The 19913-nt window shown below is 36.6% G+C and overlaps 1 protein-coding gene across 6 annotated transcripts in view; it reads left to right on the top strand.

Annotated features, from left to right (window-relative positions):
- LOC123551431 (uncharacterized) overlaps positions 1-19913 on the top strand; it is a 111809-nt gene that overhangs the window by 47277 nt on the left and 44619 nt on the right. For 4 of the 6 annotated variants that reach the window (XM_053540915.1, XM_045340366.2, XM_045340368.2 and 1 more), the window contains exon 3: positions 14382-14550. In XM_053540915.1, coding sequence (XP_053396890.1) covers positions 14382-14550 — 169 coding nt within the window. Of the gene's footprint in view, positions 1-14381; positions 14551-14831; positions 15001-19913 lie in introns of all 6 variants that reach the window. The other 2 variants (XM_053540914.1, XM_045340367.2) reach the window with 1 other exon arrangement.

The following is a 19913-nucleotide window of genomic DNA, read 5'->3' as shown; positions in this document are numbered from 1 at the left end:
ATTGATGGTGTTATATATTGACAAGTCTATGTTTGCTAGCGTCATTGATGGTGTTATATATCGACAAGTCTGTCTTTGCTAGCATCATAGATGGTGTTATATATCAACAAGTCTGTGTTTGCTAGCGTCATTGATGGTGTTATATATCGACAAGTCTATGTTTGCTAGCGTCATTGATGGTGTTATATATCGACAAGTCTGTGTTTGCTAGCGTCATTGATGGTGTTATATATCGACAAGTCTGTGTTTGCTAGCGTCATGATGGTGTTATATATCGACAAGTCCTTTTTGCTAGCTCATTGTGGTGTTATATATCGACAAGTCTGTTTGCTAGCGTCATTGATGGTGTTATATATCGACAAGTCTGGTTTGCTAGCGTCATTGATGTGTTATATATGACAAGCTGTCTTTGCTAGCGTCATTGATGGTGTTATATATGACAATCTTGTTTGCTAGCGTCATTGATTGTTATATATCGACAAGTCTGTGTTTGCTAGCATCATAGATGGTGTTATATATCGACAAGTCTGTGTTTGCTAGCGTCATTGATGGTGTTATATATCGACAAGTCTGTGTTTGCTAGCGTCATTGATGGTGTTATATATCGACAAGTCTGTGTTTGCTAGCGTCATTGATGGTGTTATATATCGACAAGTCTGTGTTTGCTAGCGTCATTGATGGTGTTATATATTGACAAGTCCTGTGTTTGCTAGCGTCATTGCTGGTGTTATATATGGACAAGTCTGTGTTAGCTAGCGTCATTGATGGTGTTATATATCGACAAGTCCTTCTTTGCTAGCGTCATTGCTGGTGTTATATATGGACAAGTCTGTGTTTGCTAGCGTCATTGATGGTGTTATATATCGACAAGTCCTTCTTTGCTAGCGTCATTGCTGGTGTTATATATGGACAAGTCTGTGTTGCTAGCTCATTGATGGTGTTATATATCGACAAGTCTTCTTTGCTAGCGTCATTGCTGTGTTATATATGACAAGTCTGTGTTTGCTAGCGTCATTGATGGTGTTATATATGACAATCTTGTTTGCTAGCGTCATTGTGGTGTTATATATCGACAAGTCTGTCTTTGCTAGCTCATTGATGGTGTTATATATCGACAAGTCTTGTTTGCTAGCGTCATTGATGGTGTTATATATCGACAAGTCTTGTTTGCTAGCGTCATTGTGGTGTTATATATCGACAATCTGTGTTTCTAGCGTCATTGATGGTGTTATTTATCGCAAGTCTGTGTTTGCTAGCGTCATTGATGGTGTTATATATCGACAAGTCCTTCTTTGCTAGCGTCATTGCTGGTGTTATATATCGACGAGTCCTTCTTTGCTAGCGTCATTGCAGGTGTTATATATCGACAAGTCTGTGTTTGCTAGCGTCATTGATGGTGTTATATATTGACAAGCCATTCTTTGCTAGCGTCATTGATGGTGTTATATATTGACAAGTCTATGTTTGCTAGCGTCATTGGTGCTGTTATATATCGACAAGTCTGTCTTTGCTAGCATCATAGATGGTGTTATATATCACCAAGTCTGTGTTTGCTAGCGTCATTGATGGTGTTATATATCGACAAATCTGTGTTTGCTAGGGTCATTGATGGTGTTATATATCGACAACTCTGTGTTTCCTAGCGTCATTGATGGTGTTATTTATCGGCAAGTCTGTGTTTGCTAGCGTCATTGATGGTGTTATATATCGACAAGTCCTTCTTTGCTAGCGTCATTGCTGGTGTTATATATCGACGAGTCCTTCTTTGCTAGCGTCATTGCAGGTGTTATATATCGACAAGTCTGTGTGTGCTAGCGTCATTGATGGTGTTATATATCGACAAGCCATTCTTTGCTAGCGTCATTGCTGGTGTTATATATGGACAAGTCTGTGTTTGCTAGCGTCATTGATGGTGTTATATATTGACAAGTCTATGTTTGCTAGCGTCATTGATGGTGTTATATATCGACAAGTCCTTCTTTGCTAGCGTCATTGATGGTGTAATATATCGGCACTTGTTTGACAGTCATGTTGTTATAGCTGTGCAGCATCAGTGAGGTGTTATATTCGAACAAGTCTGTGTTTGCAGGTCATAGATGGTATGTATATCGAAATTTCTTGTTTGCTACGTCATTGATAGTTATATATCAAAGTATTGTTTGCTAGCATTCATTGATGGTGTTTAATATCAATGTCTGTGTTTGCTAAATGTATGTTTGTGCGACTAGTCATGATTTTGCTACGCGTGTTGGACGGTGGTGTATAATATCGACAAGTCTGTGTTTGCTAGCGTCATTGATGGTGTTATATATCGACAAGTTGTTTGCTAAGCTCATTGATGGTGTTATATATCGACAAGTCTGTGTTTGCTAGCGTCATTGATGGTGTTATATATAAAATTGTCTATGTTTGCTAGCGTCATTGATGGTGTTATATATCGACAAGTCTGTGTTTGTTAGCGTCATTGATGGTGTAATATATCGGCACGTCTGTGTTTGCTAGCGTCATTGATTGTGTTATAGTCGTTTCACATCAGTATGTGTTTTATGCAACAGTTGTGTTGTCAGTGTATGATGTTTTATATCAAAATGTCTGTGTTTGCTAGCCGTCATATGTAAGTTATATATCGACAAGTTTTGTTTGCTAGCATATGTGGTGTTAATATCAATTTGTGTTTCCTAGCGTCATTATGTTGTTTTCAGCGAACTTACGTCATGTGTTTATGCCTGGGTCAAAAGTGATGGTGTATATATCAACAAGTCTGTGTTTGTTGCTATCAACAGTTGGTGTGTTGTATATCAAAAGTCTGTGTTTGCTATGCGTCTGATGGTGTTATATATCGACAAGTCTTGTTTGCATAGGTCATTGATGTGTTGTATATCGACAAGTTCTTGTATTGACGTCATTGAGGTGTTAATATCGACAAGTCTGTGTTTGCTAGCGTCATTGATGGTGTTATATATCGACATTGTCTGTGTTTGCTAGCGTCATTGATGCTGTTATATATCGACAAGTCTATGTTTGCTAGGGTCATTGCTGGTGTTATATATCGACAAGTCTGTGTTTGCTAGCGTCCTTGATGGTGTTATTATCGCAAGTCTTGTTTGCTAGCGTCATATGTGGTTATATATCGACAAGTCTGTTTTGCTTAGCGTCATTGATGTGTTTATATCGACAAGTCCTTTTGCTACGTCATTGTGGTGTTATATATCGACAAGTCTGTGTTTCTAGCGTCATTGATGGTGTTATATATCGACAATCCTTCTTTGCTACGTCATTGTGTTATATATACAAGTCTGTGTTTGCTAGCGTCATTGATGGTGTTATATATTACAAGTCTTTGTTTGCTAGCGTCATGTGGTTTATATATCGGCAAGTCTTGTTTGCTACGTCATTGATGGTGTTATATATCGACAAGTCTGCTTTGCTAGCGTCATTGTGGTGTTTATATCAACAGTCTGTGTTTGCTAGCGTCATTGATGGAGTTATATATCGACAAGTCTGTTTTTGTTAGCGTCATTGATGGTGTTATATATCGACAAGTCTGTGTTTGCTAGCGTCATTGATGGTGTTATATATCGACAAGTCGTGTTTGCTAGCGTCATTGATGGTGTTATATATCGACAAGTCTTTTTGCTAGCGTCATTTGTTGTTTATATCGACAAGTCGTGTTTGCTAGCGTCATTGATGGTGTTAATAATCGACCTATGTCATGTTTTAGTAGAAAGGTGCATTCGAATCCTTGTTATTAATATGTCGATTTCATGAATAAATTTAACGTATTGGTGGTATATTACAATTTACCACAAATGTTCAAATAGTCTTTTAGCTATAATGTGTTTTAATAATCGACAACTTGTTTGCTAGCTCTATGTTTCGACAGTGTTCTGGTTTCTTGGTATAGTTAGTTAAGATCGGAACTGATATCTGCTTATACCTTACTCAATTCATAAACTGTGAAAAAATGAACAATATAACAAAAAGTCTGTATTGTAGAATAAGACTGTAGTACACAACATTATGGCAAGCGGTACAGAATATTTTTGTTTATTTCACAAATTTACTGATACGATAGGTCATTGATGGTGTTATATATCGACAAGTCTGTGTTTGCTAGCGTCATTGAAGGTTGTTATAAATATGTTTCTGCGTCAAGGTGTATTTGCAAGACAGTTTAGCGTCATTGATTGTGTTATAGGGCTGTGTTTGTCACATCATGATGGTGTTATATATCGAACAAGTCTGTGTTAGCTAGCATAATGATGGTATGTATATCAACAATCTTGTTTGCTAACGTCATTGATAAGTTATATATCGCAAAGTATTTGTTTGCTAGCTCATTGATGGTGTTACATATCGACTGGTTCCTGCGTCAATGTATGCGTCAGGACGTTGTATTATTGTCATCGCTTTGTTGGTCCCTATGTGGTGTATATATATCAACAAGTCTGTGTTCACTGTGGGTTTTCATATAACAAGTCTGTGTTTGTGTTGTATATCAACAAGTCTGTGTTTGCTAATGTCGTTGATGGTGTTATATATCGACAAGTCTTTGTTTGATAGTGTCATTGATGGTTTAATATCGCAAGTCATTTCTTTGCATTCATACAGGTGTTGTATAATCACAAGTCTGTGTTTGCTAGCGTCATTCGATGGTGTTATATATCGACAAGTCTTTGCTTGATAACGTCATTGATTGTGTTATATATAGACAAGTCTGTGTTTGCTAGCGTCATTGATGCTGTTATATATCGACAAGTCTATGTTTGCTAGGGTCATTGCTGGTGTTATATATCGACAAGTCTGTGTTTGCTAGCGTCCTTGATGGTGTTATTTATCGGCAAGTCTATGTTTGCTAGCGTCATTGCTGGTGTTATATATCGACAAGTCTGTTTTGCTTGCGTCATTGATGGTGTTATATATCGACAAGTCCTTCTTTGCTAGCGTCATTGCTGGTGTTATATATCGACAAGTCTGTGTTTGCTAGCGTCATTGATGGTGTTATATATCGACAAATCCTTCTTTGCTATCGTCATTGCTGGTGTTATATATGGACAAGTCTGTGTTTGCTAGCGTCATTGATGGTGTTATATATTGACAAGTCTATGTTTGCTAGCGTCATTGATGGTGTTATATATCGACAAGTCTGTGTTTGCTAGCGTCATTGATGGTGTTATATATCGACAAGTCCTTCTTTGCTAGCGTCATTGATGTTGTTATATATCGACAAGTCTATGTTTGCTAGCGTCATTGATGGTGTTATATATCGAATTGTCTGTGCTTGCTGGCGTCATTGATGGTGTTATATATCCACAAGTCTTTGTTTGCTAGAATCATTGATGGTGTTTTATATAAAATTGTATGTGTTTGCTAGCGTCATTGATGGTGTTATATATCGACAAGTCCTTGTTTGCTAGCGTCATTGATGGTGTTATATATCGACAAATCTGTGTTTGCTAGCGTCATTGATGGTGTTATATATCGACAAGTTTTTGTTTGCTAGCGTCATTGATGGTGTTATATATCGACTTGTCTGTGTCTACTAGCCTAGCGTCATTGATGGTGTTATGTATCGACAAGTCTGTGTTTGCTAGCGTCATTGATGTTGTTATATATCGACAAGTCTGTGTTTGCTAGCGTCATAGATGGTGTTATATATCGACATGTCTGTGTTTGCTAGCGTCATAGATGGTGTTATATATCGACATGTCTGTGTTTGCTAGCGTCATAGATGGTGTTATATATCGACTTGTCTGTGTCTACTAGCCTAGCGTCATTGATGGTGTTATATATCGACAAGTCTTTGATTGCTAGCGTCATTGATGATGTTATACATCCACAAGTATTTGTTTGCTAGAATCATTGATCGTGTTATATATAAAATTGTCTTTGTTTGCTAGCGTCATTGCTGGTGTTAAATATCGACAAGTCTGTGTTTTCTAGCGATATTGATTTTGTTATATATCAACAAGCCTGTATTTTCTAGCGTCATTGATGGTGTTGTATATCGACACGTCTTTGTTTGTTAGCGTCATTGATGGTGTTATATATCGACAAGCGTCATAGATGGTATTATATGTTGACTTGTCTGTGTTTGCTAGCGTCATTGATGGTTGCATATCGACAAGTCTGTGTTTGCATGCGTCATTGATGGTGTTATATATCGATAATTCTAACATGACTCAGTTTGATTTCCAGTTAAACAAAGAAGGAAATCAAGCTCTGTATATTCTACGATAAACAACGGTTGACGCGCGAGAGCATTATGACATTACTCCTCGCGTAAACGAAGTCCAGCATAATATTTATTAAAATATATCAATGAGCATGTCAGAATGAAAACAATCTAGGCCTTCTTGTGATTTATCGTCTAATTTACCACGGTTCATCGTTCAGATGCTTCAGTATTTAACCACTCGGGCTAACGCCCTCGTGGTTCAATTCCAACGCATCTGAACTCTGAACCGTGGTAAATCAGATGATAACCCACTCGAAGGCCTAGATTATTTGGTAAGTCTATGTTTGTAAGCGTCATAGATGGTGTTTATATCGACAAGTCTTTGTTTGCTAACGTCATAGATGGTGTTATATATCAACTGGTCTGTGTTTGCTTGCGTCATTGATGTTGTTATATATGGACAAGTCTGTGTTTGCTAGCGTCATAGATGGTGTTACATATCGACAAGTCTGTGTTTGCTAGCGTCATAGATGATGTTATATATCGACAAGTCTTTGTTTGCTAGCGTCATTGATGGTCTTATATATCGACAAGTCTTTGTTTGCTAGCGTCATTGATGGTGTTATATATCGACAAGTCTGTTTTTGCTAGCGTCATTGATGTTGTTATATATCGACAAGTCTGATTTTGCATGCTTCATAGATGGTGTTATACATCGACTTGTCTGTGTTTGCTAGCGTCACACGTGTATGTTTGTCAGCGGGCTGAGCGTCATGGATAGTGTTATAGTCTGTGTTTGTCAGCATCAGTAATAGTGTTATATATCAACAATTCTGTGTTTGTCAGTGTCATTGATGGTGTTGTATATCAACAAGTCTGTGTTTGCTAGCATTATTGATGGTGTTATATATCGACAAGTTTTTGTTTGCTAGCGTTATTGATGGTGTTATATATAGACATGTCCTTGTTTGATAGTGTCATTGATGGAGTTACATATCGACTTGTCTGTGTTTGCTAGCATCATTTATAGTGTTGTTTGCTAGCTTCATTGATGGTGTTATATATCAGCGTCTTTGTTTGCTAGCGTCATTGATAGTGTTATATATAGACAAGTTCTTGTTTGCTAGCGTCATTATTGTGTTATATATCGACCTGTCTGTGTTTGCTTGTATCATGGATGGTGTTATATATCAGAAGTTGCAAGTCTTGTGGTTGTAACGCTTCCAATTGATGCTTTTGTTACATTATATATCGACCTTTCTGCTCTGTGTTTGCCTATGCGTCATTGGAGGTGTTGTGTTGTATGTACATCAAACATGGTACTTTATTGCATTGAACGTCATTGATTGGTGATAGTATATGTTCGTAAACCTGCTTCTTGTGTGATGCTGCGTCAATTGTGGTGTTGTTGATATATCGGACAGTTCTGAATTTGTGCTGAGCGATCATAGAATTGGTTTGTTTGATAATACGACTTGCTTCTGGTGTTAGCTAGCGTTTACGAACGTGTTATGTTTTGTCAGCGGACTGAGCGTCATTGATGGTGTTATAGTCTGTGTTTGTCAGCATCAGTGATGGTGCTATATATCAACAAGTCTGTGTTTGTCAGTGTCATTGATGGTGTTGTATATCAACACGTCTCTGTTTGCTAGCGTCATTGATGGTGTTGTATATCAACACGTCTCTGTTTGCTAGCGTCATTGATGGTGTTATATATCAAAAGTCTTTGTTTGCTAGTATCATTGGTGGTGTTATATATCGATTTGTCTGTGTTTGTTAGCATCATTAATGGTGTTATAAACCGACAAGTCTCTGATTGCTAGCATCATTGATGGTGGTATACTAGTATATCAACAAGTCTTTGTTTGGTAGCATCATTGATGGTGTTATATATAGACAAGTCCTTGTTTGCTAGTGTCAATGATGGTGTTATATATCGACATGTCTTTGTTTGCTAGCATCATTGATGGTGTTATATATGGACAAGTCTTTGTTTGCTAGTGTCAGTGATGGTGTTATACTAGTATATCAACAAGTCTTTGTTTGGTAGCATCATTGATGGTGTTATATATAGACAAGTCCTTGTTTGCTAGTGTCAATGATGGTGTTATATATCGACATGTCTTTGTTTGCTAACATCATTGATAGATCAAGGTCATTAATACAGTGAAAACATGGCTTTTAGATGCTAACAAAAATAAATGGAAAATGTGTATAATGAATGGGCAGAGTGCTCTAATAAGGAATTATATCGGATTATGATCTGTCGCACTTATGTCGGAAAAGGAAAATCAGTCAAATTCGCAATCTGGGACTAAGAAAAAACGGAAGAAAAAGCGCTCAGCTAGCTCACCATTGAACAATAATATCGCGCCATTACACACGGGTATTTGTGAGAACAGTGAGAATATAAATGGACAATTAAAAAAACACAAACCGGATTATAATAGTGATACACAATACACAGTGAGTAATACATATGATTTAAATCATTATTATCAAACTATGTATCAGCAAGGCCCATACAACATATCACAAACTGGGTTCATTCAGACACCAAGTACTTCACCCCCACCCACGCAGTTCAAAAGTGGCTCATTCGGTTTTCAGGCTCCTCCACCTCCATGGGCAAATGAACTTTTAGAGGAAATAAAACAAATAAAACAAAAGCTCCAAACGATTGATAAGATAGAAAAGACAGTTAATTCCATTAACTGCAAAGTGTCGGATTTAGAAACAAAAATGAAAAGTTTGGACACTCGTGTATGTGAAACCGAGAAAGCCTGTGATTTCGCATCTACTGAATTTGAAAAAAATAAAAGGGAGTTGAAGACGGCAAAAGATGATTTGAAACAGGTAAAAAAATCATGCCAAAATCTGGATAAAAACTATGAATCACTAAATGAACAAAGTGTAAAAATGGAAGAAAAAAATCGTGACCTAGAATCACGATCGATGCGTGACAACTTAATATTCTATGGCATCCCGGAAGGAGGCGCCACCGAAAATTGTGCTATGCTGGTAAAAGAGGTCTGCAAAGAAACACTGAAAATTGACAACGCAGATGATTTTATATTCGACCGGGCACATCGTTTAGGGCAGAAAAGGGGCACAAAGGCCCGTCCGATAGTGGTCAGATTCCACCCTCCGACAGAAAAGGAGAAGGTACGACTAAGATCGTTCGACTACTCTGACGCACTAAAGTCAGTCAACAAGGGAGTCGGGGCGCAGCTACCAAAGAGTGTACGGGAAGCAAGAAAACCACTTTATCCGGCCATGAAGAAGGCAAAAAGTGAACATAAATCTGTGAAATTTGTGGGAAACAAACTTTTCATAGATGGAGAAGAGTACCATTCAGAAATGGAACATTAGGGTCGTCATGAGGAGTTACCAGATTTAAATGTACTGTCGTGGAATGTAAACGGTCTGAAGCGTAAAATTGCAGATCAAGACTTTTTAGAATATATAACGAAATATGACTTAATATTTTTACGTGAAACTTGGCTTTCTAACAAGGAAAATATTATTTTTGATTTGAATGGATATTGTTGTGAACAAATATTCGGCAATAAGGCCAAAAACAAAAACAAAAGGACGCTTCAGCGGAGGTATTTCTTTTTACTATAAAAATGAACTTAAAAAATATATAAAAATAATTGAAAAACGACAATGTGGGATAATCTGGGTTAAAATATCGGCAGAGCTTTTCCCATTTGATCAAGATGTTTTATTTGTCATGTTTATATTCCCCAGAATGACTCAAAGGTTTTTTCTGCATCAGATTTTGAAGTAGATTTTTTTGAGCAACTGGAGCTAGATACAATAAGATTTAATAATTTAGGTAAAGTCTTTGTTTCTGGCGATTTAAATAGTCGGACATCGGACTCACTAGATTATTTTGTTTTTGACAAATATCTTGACCAGAATATATCAATTGTTAACACTATTGATGTACCCCATCGTGTTAACAAAGACCATGCGCTCGATAGTAGTGGGCGGCGCCTACTAGATTTATGTCAAGCGACTGGCCTGTTAATAGCCAATGGCCGCTTGTTTAATGACCGTAACGTTGGTAAATACTCTTACTGCTCTTATAGGGGACAAAGCACGGTGGATTATTTATTACTAAACCTGTGTGATTTTGATACAATAACCTATTTTGATATTCTCGAGTTTAACGAGCACTCTGACCATGCACCATTGTTATTTCGTCTCCAAAAGAATACATATAACTCAAATTATAGCAATGCGCAAGAATATGCAGACAACAATAATACCCCCAAAATCGTCTGGGATAATGATAAAGTCGACGAATTCCGCGCAAGACTTATGAATAGTAATGCGGTTATTCACGACCTGTCTACAGGTGCGTCTAGCGATCCTATTAATCACGTGGTTAACAATTTTACACAGGTATTGTATGATAATGCCACGGCCGTATATGGTAAGACGTATAGTAACAAGCGGGCCCCTTGCCATAAAAGAGTAAATAATAAATGGTTTAATGATTCATGTCATTATTCGAAACGAGAGTTTAAGAAGGCACGGAATATTTTTAACAGAGATAGGAACGATGAATCGAGACAAAACTTTATTCGCGCACGAAACAAATATAATAAAGTTAAAAAGAAAGCCAAAGAAAAGTTTAAGTTTAATGAAGGAAAACGGTTAAACGACTTAGCAAAAAAACAACCGCGAAAATTTTGGAAAAATATCAAAAAGACATGGAAGAAGACTACCGATAAAGCTGAAACATTAACCATCGAAGACTTGTATGATAACTTTAAAAATCTATTCGGCGAAGCAGCATCTAATAACGAATACGTCGATCCCATTTTTGATACTATCCTTACGGATGATGATTTAGACATGCAATTTACAGACTTAGAACTGCGTACGGCATTATTTTCTCAAAAAAATAATAAATGCCCGGCACTGACAATTTGACCAGCGAAATCCTAAAAAGCTCGTATGATATTATTTCACCATTTTTATTATACAATAGAGTGTTTGCTACAGGAGAATACCCTCGTTCATGGGGCGAAGGTATCATAACACCAATATTCAAAAAAGGAGATGTTAACGATGGTAAAAACTATCGTGGAATTACGCTGATAAATGTTTTAGCGAAAATTTACTCGCAGCTTCTACTTAACAGATTAACAGATTGACAAAATGGACAAACAAATATGAAACAATTTCTGACAACCAGTTTGGCTTTCAAAAGGGTAAATCGATCATCGATTGTATATTTATTCTTCATTCTGTCGTATCAAAGGTCTTAAGTTCAGGCAACAAACTGTACTGTATATTCATTGATTACGAAAAGTGTTTTGATAAAGTTGATCGCTCCTTTCTTTGGTATAAACTGCTCTCAGAAAATGTAAGTAGCAAGCTGGTGAAAGCTATCAAATCGATGTACTCGGTGGTAAAATCATGCGTAAGATACAAGTCAACATGCTCAGACTTTTTCAGTTCGGACATCGGCTTAAAGCAGGGTGATCCGAGCTCACCTTTACTTTTCATGCTTTTCGTAAATGATTTGATGGACAATATAGACTCGGATCTTGATGATATTTTCACAATAAATGAATTAAAATCATTCCTCATCCTGTACGCTGATGATCAAGTTATTTTTGCAAAATCGCCAGAAACTTTACAAGCTATGGTAACAGATATAGAAAATTATTGTCAACTATGGGGGCTTAAAATTAACACATCGAAAACTAAGGCTATGATTTTTGAAAACGGGAGACATTCTCAATATAACTTCTTGATTTATAATGAGGTTATTGAAATAGTAGAATCATTTAAATATTTAGGTATAACATTTTACAAAAATGGTAATTGGTACCGAACACAAAAATGTATAGCTCAGCACGCATCATTTGCCTTGTATAACCTTTTCTCTGTTTTTAGAAACATAGAATTACCAGTTTCCCAAAAATGTCATCTATTTGATTCGCTTGTTGCCTCTATAATGAATTTCGGTGCAGAAGTGTGGGGGATTCATGAAGCTACCGACATCGAATTGATTCATACTAAATTTCTAAGACGAATCCTGGGTGTGAAAAAAATCTACCAATTTGTCAGCTCTTTACGGAGAACTGGGAAGGGTACCATTTGTAATCCAACGTAAGATAAATATAATAAAATATTGGATTAAGATTTTATGCCAGTCTGATGCATCCCTTGTTAAAATAACATATTTGATGCTAAAACGTGACGCTGATCAAAACTGTTCATATAATGGAAAGAACTGGGCTTTTCAAGTGAAATGTATCCTACAGCAACACGGACTTTCATATATGTGGAATGAACAATCAAATATATGCATTCCTTTTCAACTTATTAAACAACGAATTTTAGATACATATTTACAAAAATGGTATTCAGACATCAATAATTCGAATCGACTTCAATCATATTGTATATTTAAACACGATTTTGAAATGGAAAAATACATAGATGTTTTAACTGAACCAAAATATAGATTCGCCTTGTCAAGATTTAGAACTTCTTCTCATAGCTTACTAATTGAAACAGGAAGATATGATAATACCCCTCGAGAACAAAGAATATGTAGGTCCTGCAATATGAATAAAGTTGAAAATGAATTTCATTTTTTACTCGTCTGTCCAAAATTTCGTGAACTAAGAAATAAATACTTTAAACACTATTTTTGTCACTGGCCAACAATGAAAAAAAATGAAACTCTCTTGTCCTCGATATCTAGAAAGACTATTCTTGATTTGTCAAAATATATATATTTTGCTACCAAAAAACGCATTTCGTAAATCTGCCAGCATTACTTTTTATTATATTGTCAATTCACGAATATACTATATACGAAAATAATTACCTATATATTTTGCTCATTTTATGTTTTGCTCTTCTCCAAATGCTTTTTTCACTGTATTTCATTTTGAAATGGCTATAAACATTGTTATTATGTTTTATGCTAACAAAGATATTCGTATATTCGTATATATGGACAAGACTTTGTTTGCTAGTGTCAATGATGGTGTTATACTAGTATATCAACAAGTCTTTGTTTGGTAGCATCATTGATGGTGTTATATATGGAGAAGTCTTTGTTTGCTAGCATCATTGGTGGTGTTATATATGGACAAGTCTTTGTTTCCTAGCGTCATTGATGGTGTTGTATATAGACAAGACCTTGTTTGCTAGTGTCATTAATGGTGTTATAAATATATCACCATCAATGACGCTAGCAAACACGGTCAAGTCGATATATAACACCATAAATGATGCTAGCAACACAGACTTGTCTATATATATATATATAACAACATCAATTACGCTTGCAAACACGGACTTGTCGATAAATAGCAACATCAACTACGCTAGCAAACAAAGACTTGTCAATATATACCACCGTCAGTGACGCAAGCAAACACAGACATGTCGATATATAACACCAGCAATGATGCTAGCAAACATAGACAAGTCGATATATAATACAATCAATGATGCTAGCGAACAAACACTTGGCGATATATAACACATCAATGACACTAGCAAATTGTCGATAAATAGCAACATCAATGATCATAGTGTTATATATCGACTTTCTGTGTTTGCTAGCGTCATTGATGGTGTTATATATCGACAAGTTTCTGTGTTTGCTAGCGTCATTAGTGGTGTTATATATCGACAAGTCTTTGTTTTCTAACGTCATTGATGGTGTTTTATATCGACAAGCCTTTGTTTGCTAGCGTCATTGATGGTGTTTTATATCGACAAGCCTTTGTTTGCTAGCGTCATTGATGGTGTTTTATATCGGCAAGTCTGTGATTGCTAGCGTCATTGCAAGCAAACACTCTGGGTCTAAAATATTTCACGTTTTTTTACCTGACACGTTCAGAAAACGGACGATTTAGTAAGGTTCTGTAACGGCAGTTTTGATGATTATACTGAAAAGTTTTTTGTGCTTAGCATTATGTGTACATACTGGTAATCATGATACTGTATAATGGTCAGTTATGCGCCCTTGGACTTAGAAATATGTGTATATCGCATTAACGATGCACGCAGACTCCACTTCCTCAATTTCAAATTGATTCAAAAGAAACTTCATACTTGTGAGAAACATGAAGTTAAAGGTCTTATTACTTCAGACAAAGCGGCATTGCGGGGTTATTCATTACATTTAGTGATAGCTCTAGTTCTTGTTCCAAAGGTATTTGTACGTGAAAGGATTGCACGACAGAAATGAAGTATTAGAAGCTAGACGTTCTGTGCTACAATATATACTTTCCGAGGGAGATGGTAAACTGGATTTAAAAAAGAACTGGGAAGAAGGTGTTCTTGATTTACGTTGCGGAGGGGGATGTCTTCCTTACATGGAGGTGAGAGCTTCGGTAAAAGGTACCATATATTGGCAAAGTACCATCTTTTCGTAAATGCCTTGCTGGCATTTTGCACATACAGAACGCGAAAAATGTAACAGTGGCCAGTTTCCGATTTCTTTCTACATACATTTACCATATATAAGACGTTTAAATCGGAGAAGAGACATATAGATTGGAAAGAACTTTATGAGAAGGTACGACACTATGGCACCTTTTACCGTGTCTGATAACAGACAATTATCAAAAAAAAAAAAACACCTGCCTTGTGTATTTTACAGGTATCTTCTAATTCGAGGTATGCACAATCGGGAGGATGTATTAAAAGCGCGACTGGAAGTTTTAAAAACTATTAAAAAGTTAGGCCCAGAGAAACTTGATAACTCCAGACCTTGGGAGGATGGCGTACTGGACCATAGATGTGATCATGGATGTATTCCATCCTTCCAGGTTTGTACCTTATCAGATAATTTAAGTAAAACATATATATTGCACTTGCAAATATTTGTTTAATTATAAAATATGTCGGTACGTAACAGTCGTGTATACATATTGATGGATTATATACCATATCCGTGTACCGTATCATGCCAACAGTCGTGTATACATATTGATGGATTATATACCATATCCGTGTACCGTATCATGCCAACAGTCGTGTATACATATTGATGGATTATATACCATATCCGTGTACCGTATCATGCCAACAGTCGTGTATACATATTGATGGATTATATACCATATCCGTGTACCGTATCATGCCAACAGTCGCGTATACATATTGATGGATTATATACCATATCCGTGTACCGTATCATGCCAACAGTCGCGTATACATATTGATGGATTATATACCATATCCATATACCGTATCATGCTTGTACATATTGATGAATTATCCCTTGCCCTGCTAAATTTCTATATTGAACTTGTCCATCTTTCAATTTGGACAGTACCATTAACTGCTTGTACATATTGATGGATTATATACCATATCCGTGTACCGTATCATGCCTGTACATATTGATGGAGTATATACCATTTCCGTGTACCGTATCATGCCTGTACATATTGATGGATTATATACCATATCATTGTACCGAATCATACATGTACCTGTACATATTAATGGATTATATACCATTTCCGTGTACCGTATCATGCATGTAAATATTGATGGATTCAGTACCATTTCCGTGTACCGTATCATGCCTGTAAATATTGATGGATAATATACCATATCCGTGTACCGTATCACGCCTGTACATACTGATGGATTACTAGTATATACCATATCCATGTACCGTATCACGCCTGCACATATTGATGGATTATATACCATATCCGTGTACCGTATCACGCCTGTACGTATTGATGCATTATATTCCATATCCGTGTACCGTAACACGCCTGTACACATTGATGGATTATATACCATATCCATGTACCGTGTCACGCCTGTACACATTGATGGATTATATACCATATCCCTGTACCGTATCACGCCTGTACACATTGATAGATTATATACCATATCCATGTACCGTATCACGCCTGTACACATTGATGGATTATATACCATATCCATGTACCGTGTCATGCCTGTACACATTGATGGATTATATCATTCCAGTATCCGTTACGCTGTACACATTGATGATATTATACATATCCCTGTACTTCATTAAACATAGATATACTACCATATCCGTGTGTATCAGCCTGAGTTTGATGCATTAATAACCATTGTGTACCGTACAGCTTGTCACTTGAGATTTTATACCATTCATGTCCCGGGTGTCAGCCTGTACCAGATGGATTATATACCATAATCCATGTACTGTCACTGTAACACATTGATGGATTATATACATATCCATGTACTCTGCTGTATTATAGATTATATCCATATTCATGACCGTTATGTGTACCTTTACTATTTACTTCGTGTACCTCATCAAATGTGCCTTATCAGATATCCAGGGACGTTATGAGATAGTTCCGTATCAGATGCAAAATATTTATATATATTCGTGTACTTTAAATACACTAGATGAGCGTACCTTATCACATATCCGTGTGTCTTATCAGATGCCATGTCTTACCAGATGCCAGTGAACGTAAACGCCAATTTGTGTACCTTTTCGCATTGTCGTGTACCTTATCTTTTAACCAGGGTTGGGTGGAGTACCGGGTGTCAGTACTCGAGTAGTACTCGAGAACTGGACAACTTAGTACTTACTCATGTGAATACATAGTACTGATTTTGCAAAAATACTTGAGTATGACTCGAGCATTACTCTCAGTACTCTTGAGTATTTTATGAGAAACACAGTATATATTCAAATTCAAGAGCGGACGCAGTGGTACTGTGGTAACACTGTTTGACTACAAAACCTGGGGTCATGAGTTCGAGCCCCCGCTACTCCAACTGAAATTACTAACATTAGGATAAGAGTCCCTGGCATGCTAAAAAACCAGGGAAGCTTTTGGAATTGGAGCATCTTCTGTATCTTACTCTATCCTCCTACATTACTAACATTTCTAACAGTCTTCTGGAGGCGTTGGTCATATGGGTAACTGGTGGCCACTATAAATAAGCTTACATTCGCAAAGTCTAGTGAATTTTATACCAAACAAATAGTCACAAGCTTAAACTTCGGTTGTGCACATTTTACTCTATTTCATCTGAAAACGTATCAGTACAACAGTACACTTTGACAAAATTACTTATTCAGCTATATCCATATTTTCACTACATAGGTTTAGCGGTTGCTGATTATTATCTTTACAATTGTTACTTTTAAATATCTCTTAATTTTTGTTTTAATTTTTAAGTTTCTGATTAACAAAATAAAAGTCTGATTTCGTATACAGTGGTCAAATTGAGAAGGGGGCGGGAGATTTTGTTCCACACTTGAGAGTTACAAGTGATCCAGTTCTTGATACTTGTTTTAAACATTTTTATTGAATCATTGACAGCTTTCAAAAGTAAGCTACATGTATCGTACATTGCACCAAGATCCCATTTTTCCTAGTGTTGGGTGGTAACAGGTATGGCCAGACTGTTGAATAAGATGCGTAGTTGCTTGGAAACCCCACAGAATTTCACACAATTCCTTCCTATCACCAACGATACCATCGAGTATGTCAAAATGTTGGTGTACTTATTATTTTGACATGTTCCAATATCTATAATATGACAATAAATACTAGGTTACTTAAATTGCCCAGAACCTGTGATTTAAGTGTTGTTTATACACACGTTATATGATGCAATATGGAATTTTAATAAGTATGTGAAAAGTATATGCCACAATTTTTAGTACTTTGCAAAACTAAAAAATGTTCATAAGTACTGAATATAGCACTCATGAGTACTGAGTATTTTAAAAAAATACTCAGTACTAATGAGTACAAATAGCAATACTTTTCACGAATAGTAAGTACTGGCGGCAGGGGCGGCGAAATCTGATTTTGACTTGCTTGTCCGTTTTTGTCATTTGCTATTTTTTTTTACTTGTCCGTATGATAGTTATATAGTGAATTCTGGTCAAATTTCACTTGTCCGTACAAGCTTTGGGACAACCTGGGCAATACGGAAACTTGAATTTGCCGCCCCTGCTGGCAAGTACTGAAAAAAATGGTACCTGTACTCATAATGCTCGAGTACTCAAGTACTCGACCCAACCCTAATTTTAACCGATATTCGTATAACTTAATACTTAATGCATTTTTAAAAATAACCTTTGCACATTTTCTCATAGACTGTCATACCTCAACCTATCAAACATTTCGTACCTCATCAGATATTTTTGTACTTTTTTTGGTCAGAAATATTTGTACTTAATCAGATATTCGTAAATCTTTGTTTGCCTTATCTTAACATCAAATATCTGTTTAGTCCTTAGTATGAACCGATTTTAGCGACTATACTTGCGCTCGACACTACTAGCTCAAAGGTCAAGGTCACATTCGGCGACAAAATGCATATATACTACACCTTTTAGACGTCACTGGACAAACTGTAGACCCCTTTTATACGTCAGTGGACACACTGGTCTGCTAGTTACATTCACCGTTACACCGAGTATGCCCATTTTCAAACAAATAGACTTAGTCAAAAGTATGCATAAAATCTGTGTTCCATGTATCTCAAAAGGTATTTAATCCAGAGTCAAACATTTTAGAGGATTGTTATATAGCATGTGAACTTGTGCACATGGTGATCTGTTTGGAATTCCACTCAGCCAGACCAGGGTTATGGTCCTTGACTTTGTTAAAATAAACATAAAGGGCTTAAAGTTTATGTTGCATATATCTTCAAAAAAAAAATCACTCAGAATCAAGAAACCATGTACAGTGACAGGAAGTAAGATGTGATGGTGGAGGCCACCATTGTCATTTAGACATACATCTAGTTTTGTAACGAATATGGTATTTCTTGGAATTAAGGAAATTAGTCTTGAGGCCATGGTTTTAGTTTTATTTTGGGTTGCTTGGGTCAAGGTCAAGATCATTGTTACTAAAAATAGAAAATAGTTTTCTTACAATAACTTCAGCATAGAAATTGAACATAAAACGTTACAGTAAACTTGGTACTTGTGTATCTTGCACATTTATCAAAGTTCAGTTGCATTTTGCTTAGGCCAGGGTCGTTGTTACATGTCTTCTAAAAGTATATAATGTGTTTTACTCCATAACGTATGTTAGAAATGAAGTATTTTGATCAAAAGTATATCAGCTGTTTCAGCTTAATAAATTAATTAATCCCCCGCCACGAGTGGTGGGGATTTTAGGAATGGTCTCCATCCGTCCGTCTGGCCGTGCGTCCTTCTGTCCGTCTGTCCGTAACACTTTCGTGTTCGCTCCATATCTCCTAAACCTCTTGAAGGATTTTCATGAAACTTGGATCAAATAATCACCTCATCAAGACGATGTGCAAACCTCATGAGTCACCCTTGTCGGCTCAAGGTCAAGGTTACAACTCAAGGTCAAAGGTTTGAGCCTTCCATTTTGTGCCCGCTCTGTATCTCCTAAACCCCTTGAAGGAATTTTATAAAACTTTGGTCAAATGATCATCTCATCAAAACGATGTGTAGAACTTATAAGTCAGCCATACTGACTCAAGGTCAAGGTCACAACTTAGGGTCAAAGCTTTGAGCCTTCCATTTTGTGTCCGCTTTGTATCTCCTAAACCCCTTGAAAGATTCATATGAAACCTGGATGAAGTGATCAAGACAATGTGCAGAACTCATGAGTCAGCCATTCAGGCTTAAGGTCAAGGTCACACCTTAGGGTCAAATGTTTGAGCCTTCAATTTTGTGTCCACTCTGTATCTCTTAAAACCTTCAAGGATT

Source organism: Mercenaria mercenaria, chromosome 4 (assembly GCF_021730395.1).
Source record: "Mercenaria mercenaria strain notata chromosome 4, MADL_Memer_1, whole genome shotgun sequence".
Classification (NCBI taxonomy): domain Eukaryota; kingdom Metazoa; phylum Mollusca; class Bivalvia; order Venerida; family Veneridae; genus Mercenaria; species Mercenaria mercenaria.
This window is presented reverse-complemented; position numbering and strand designations above follow the sequence as displayed.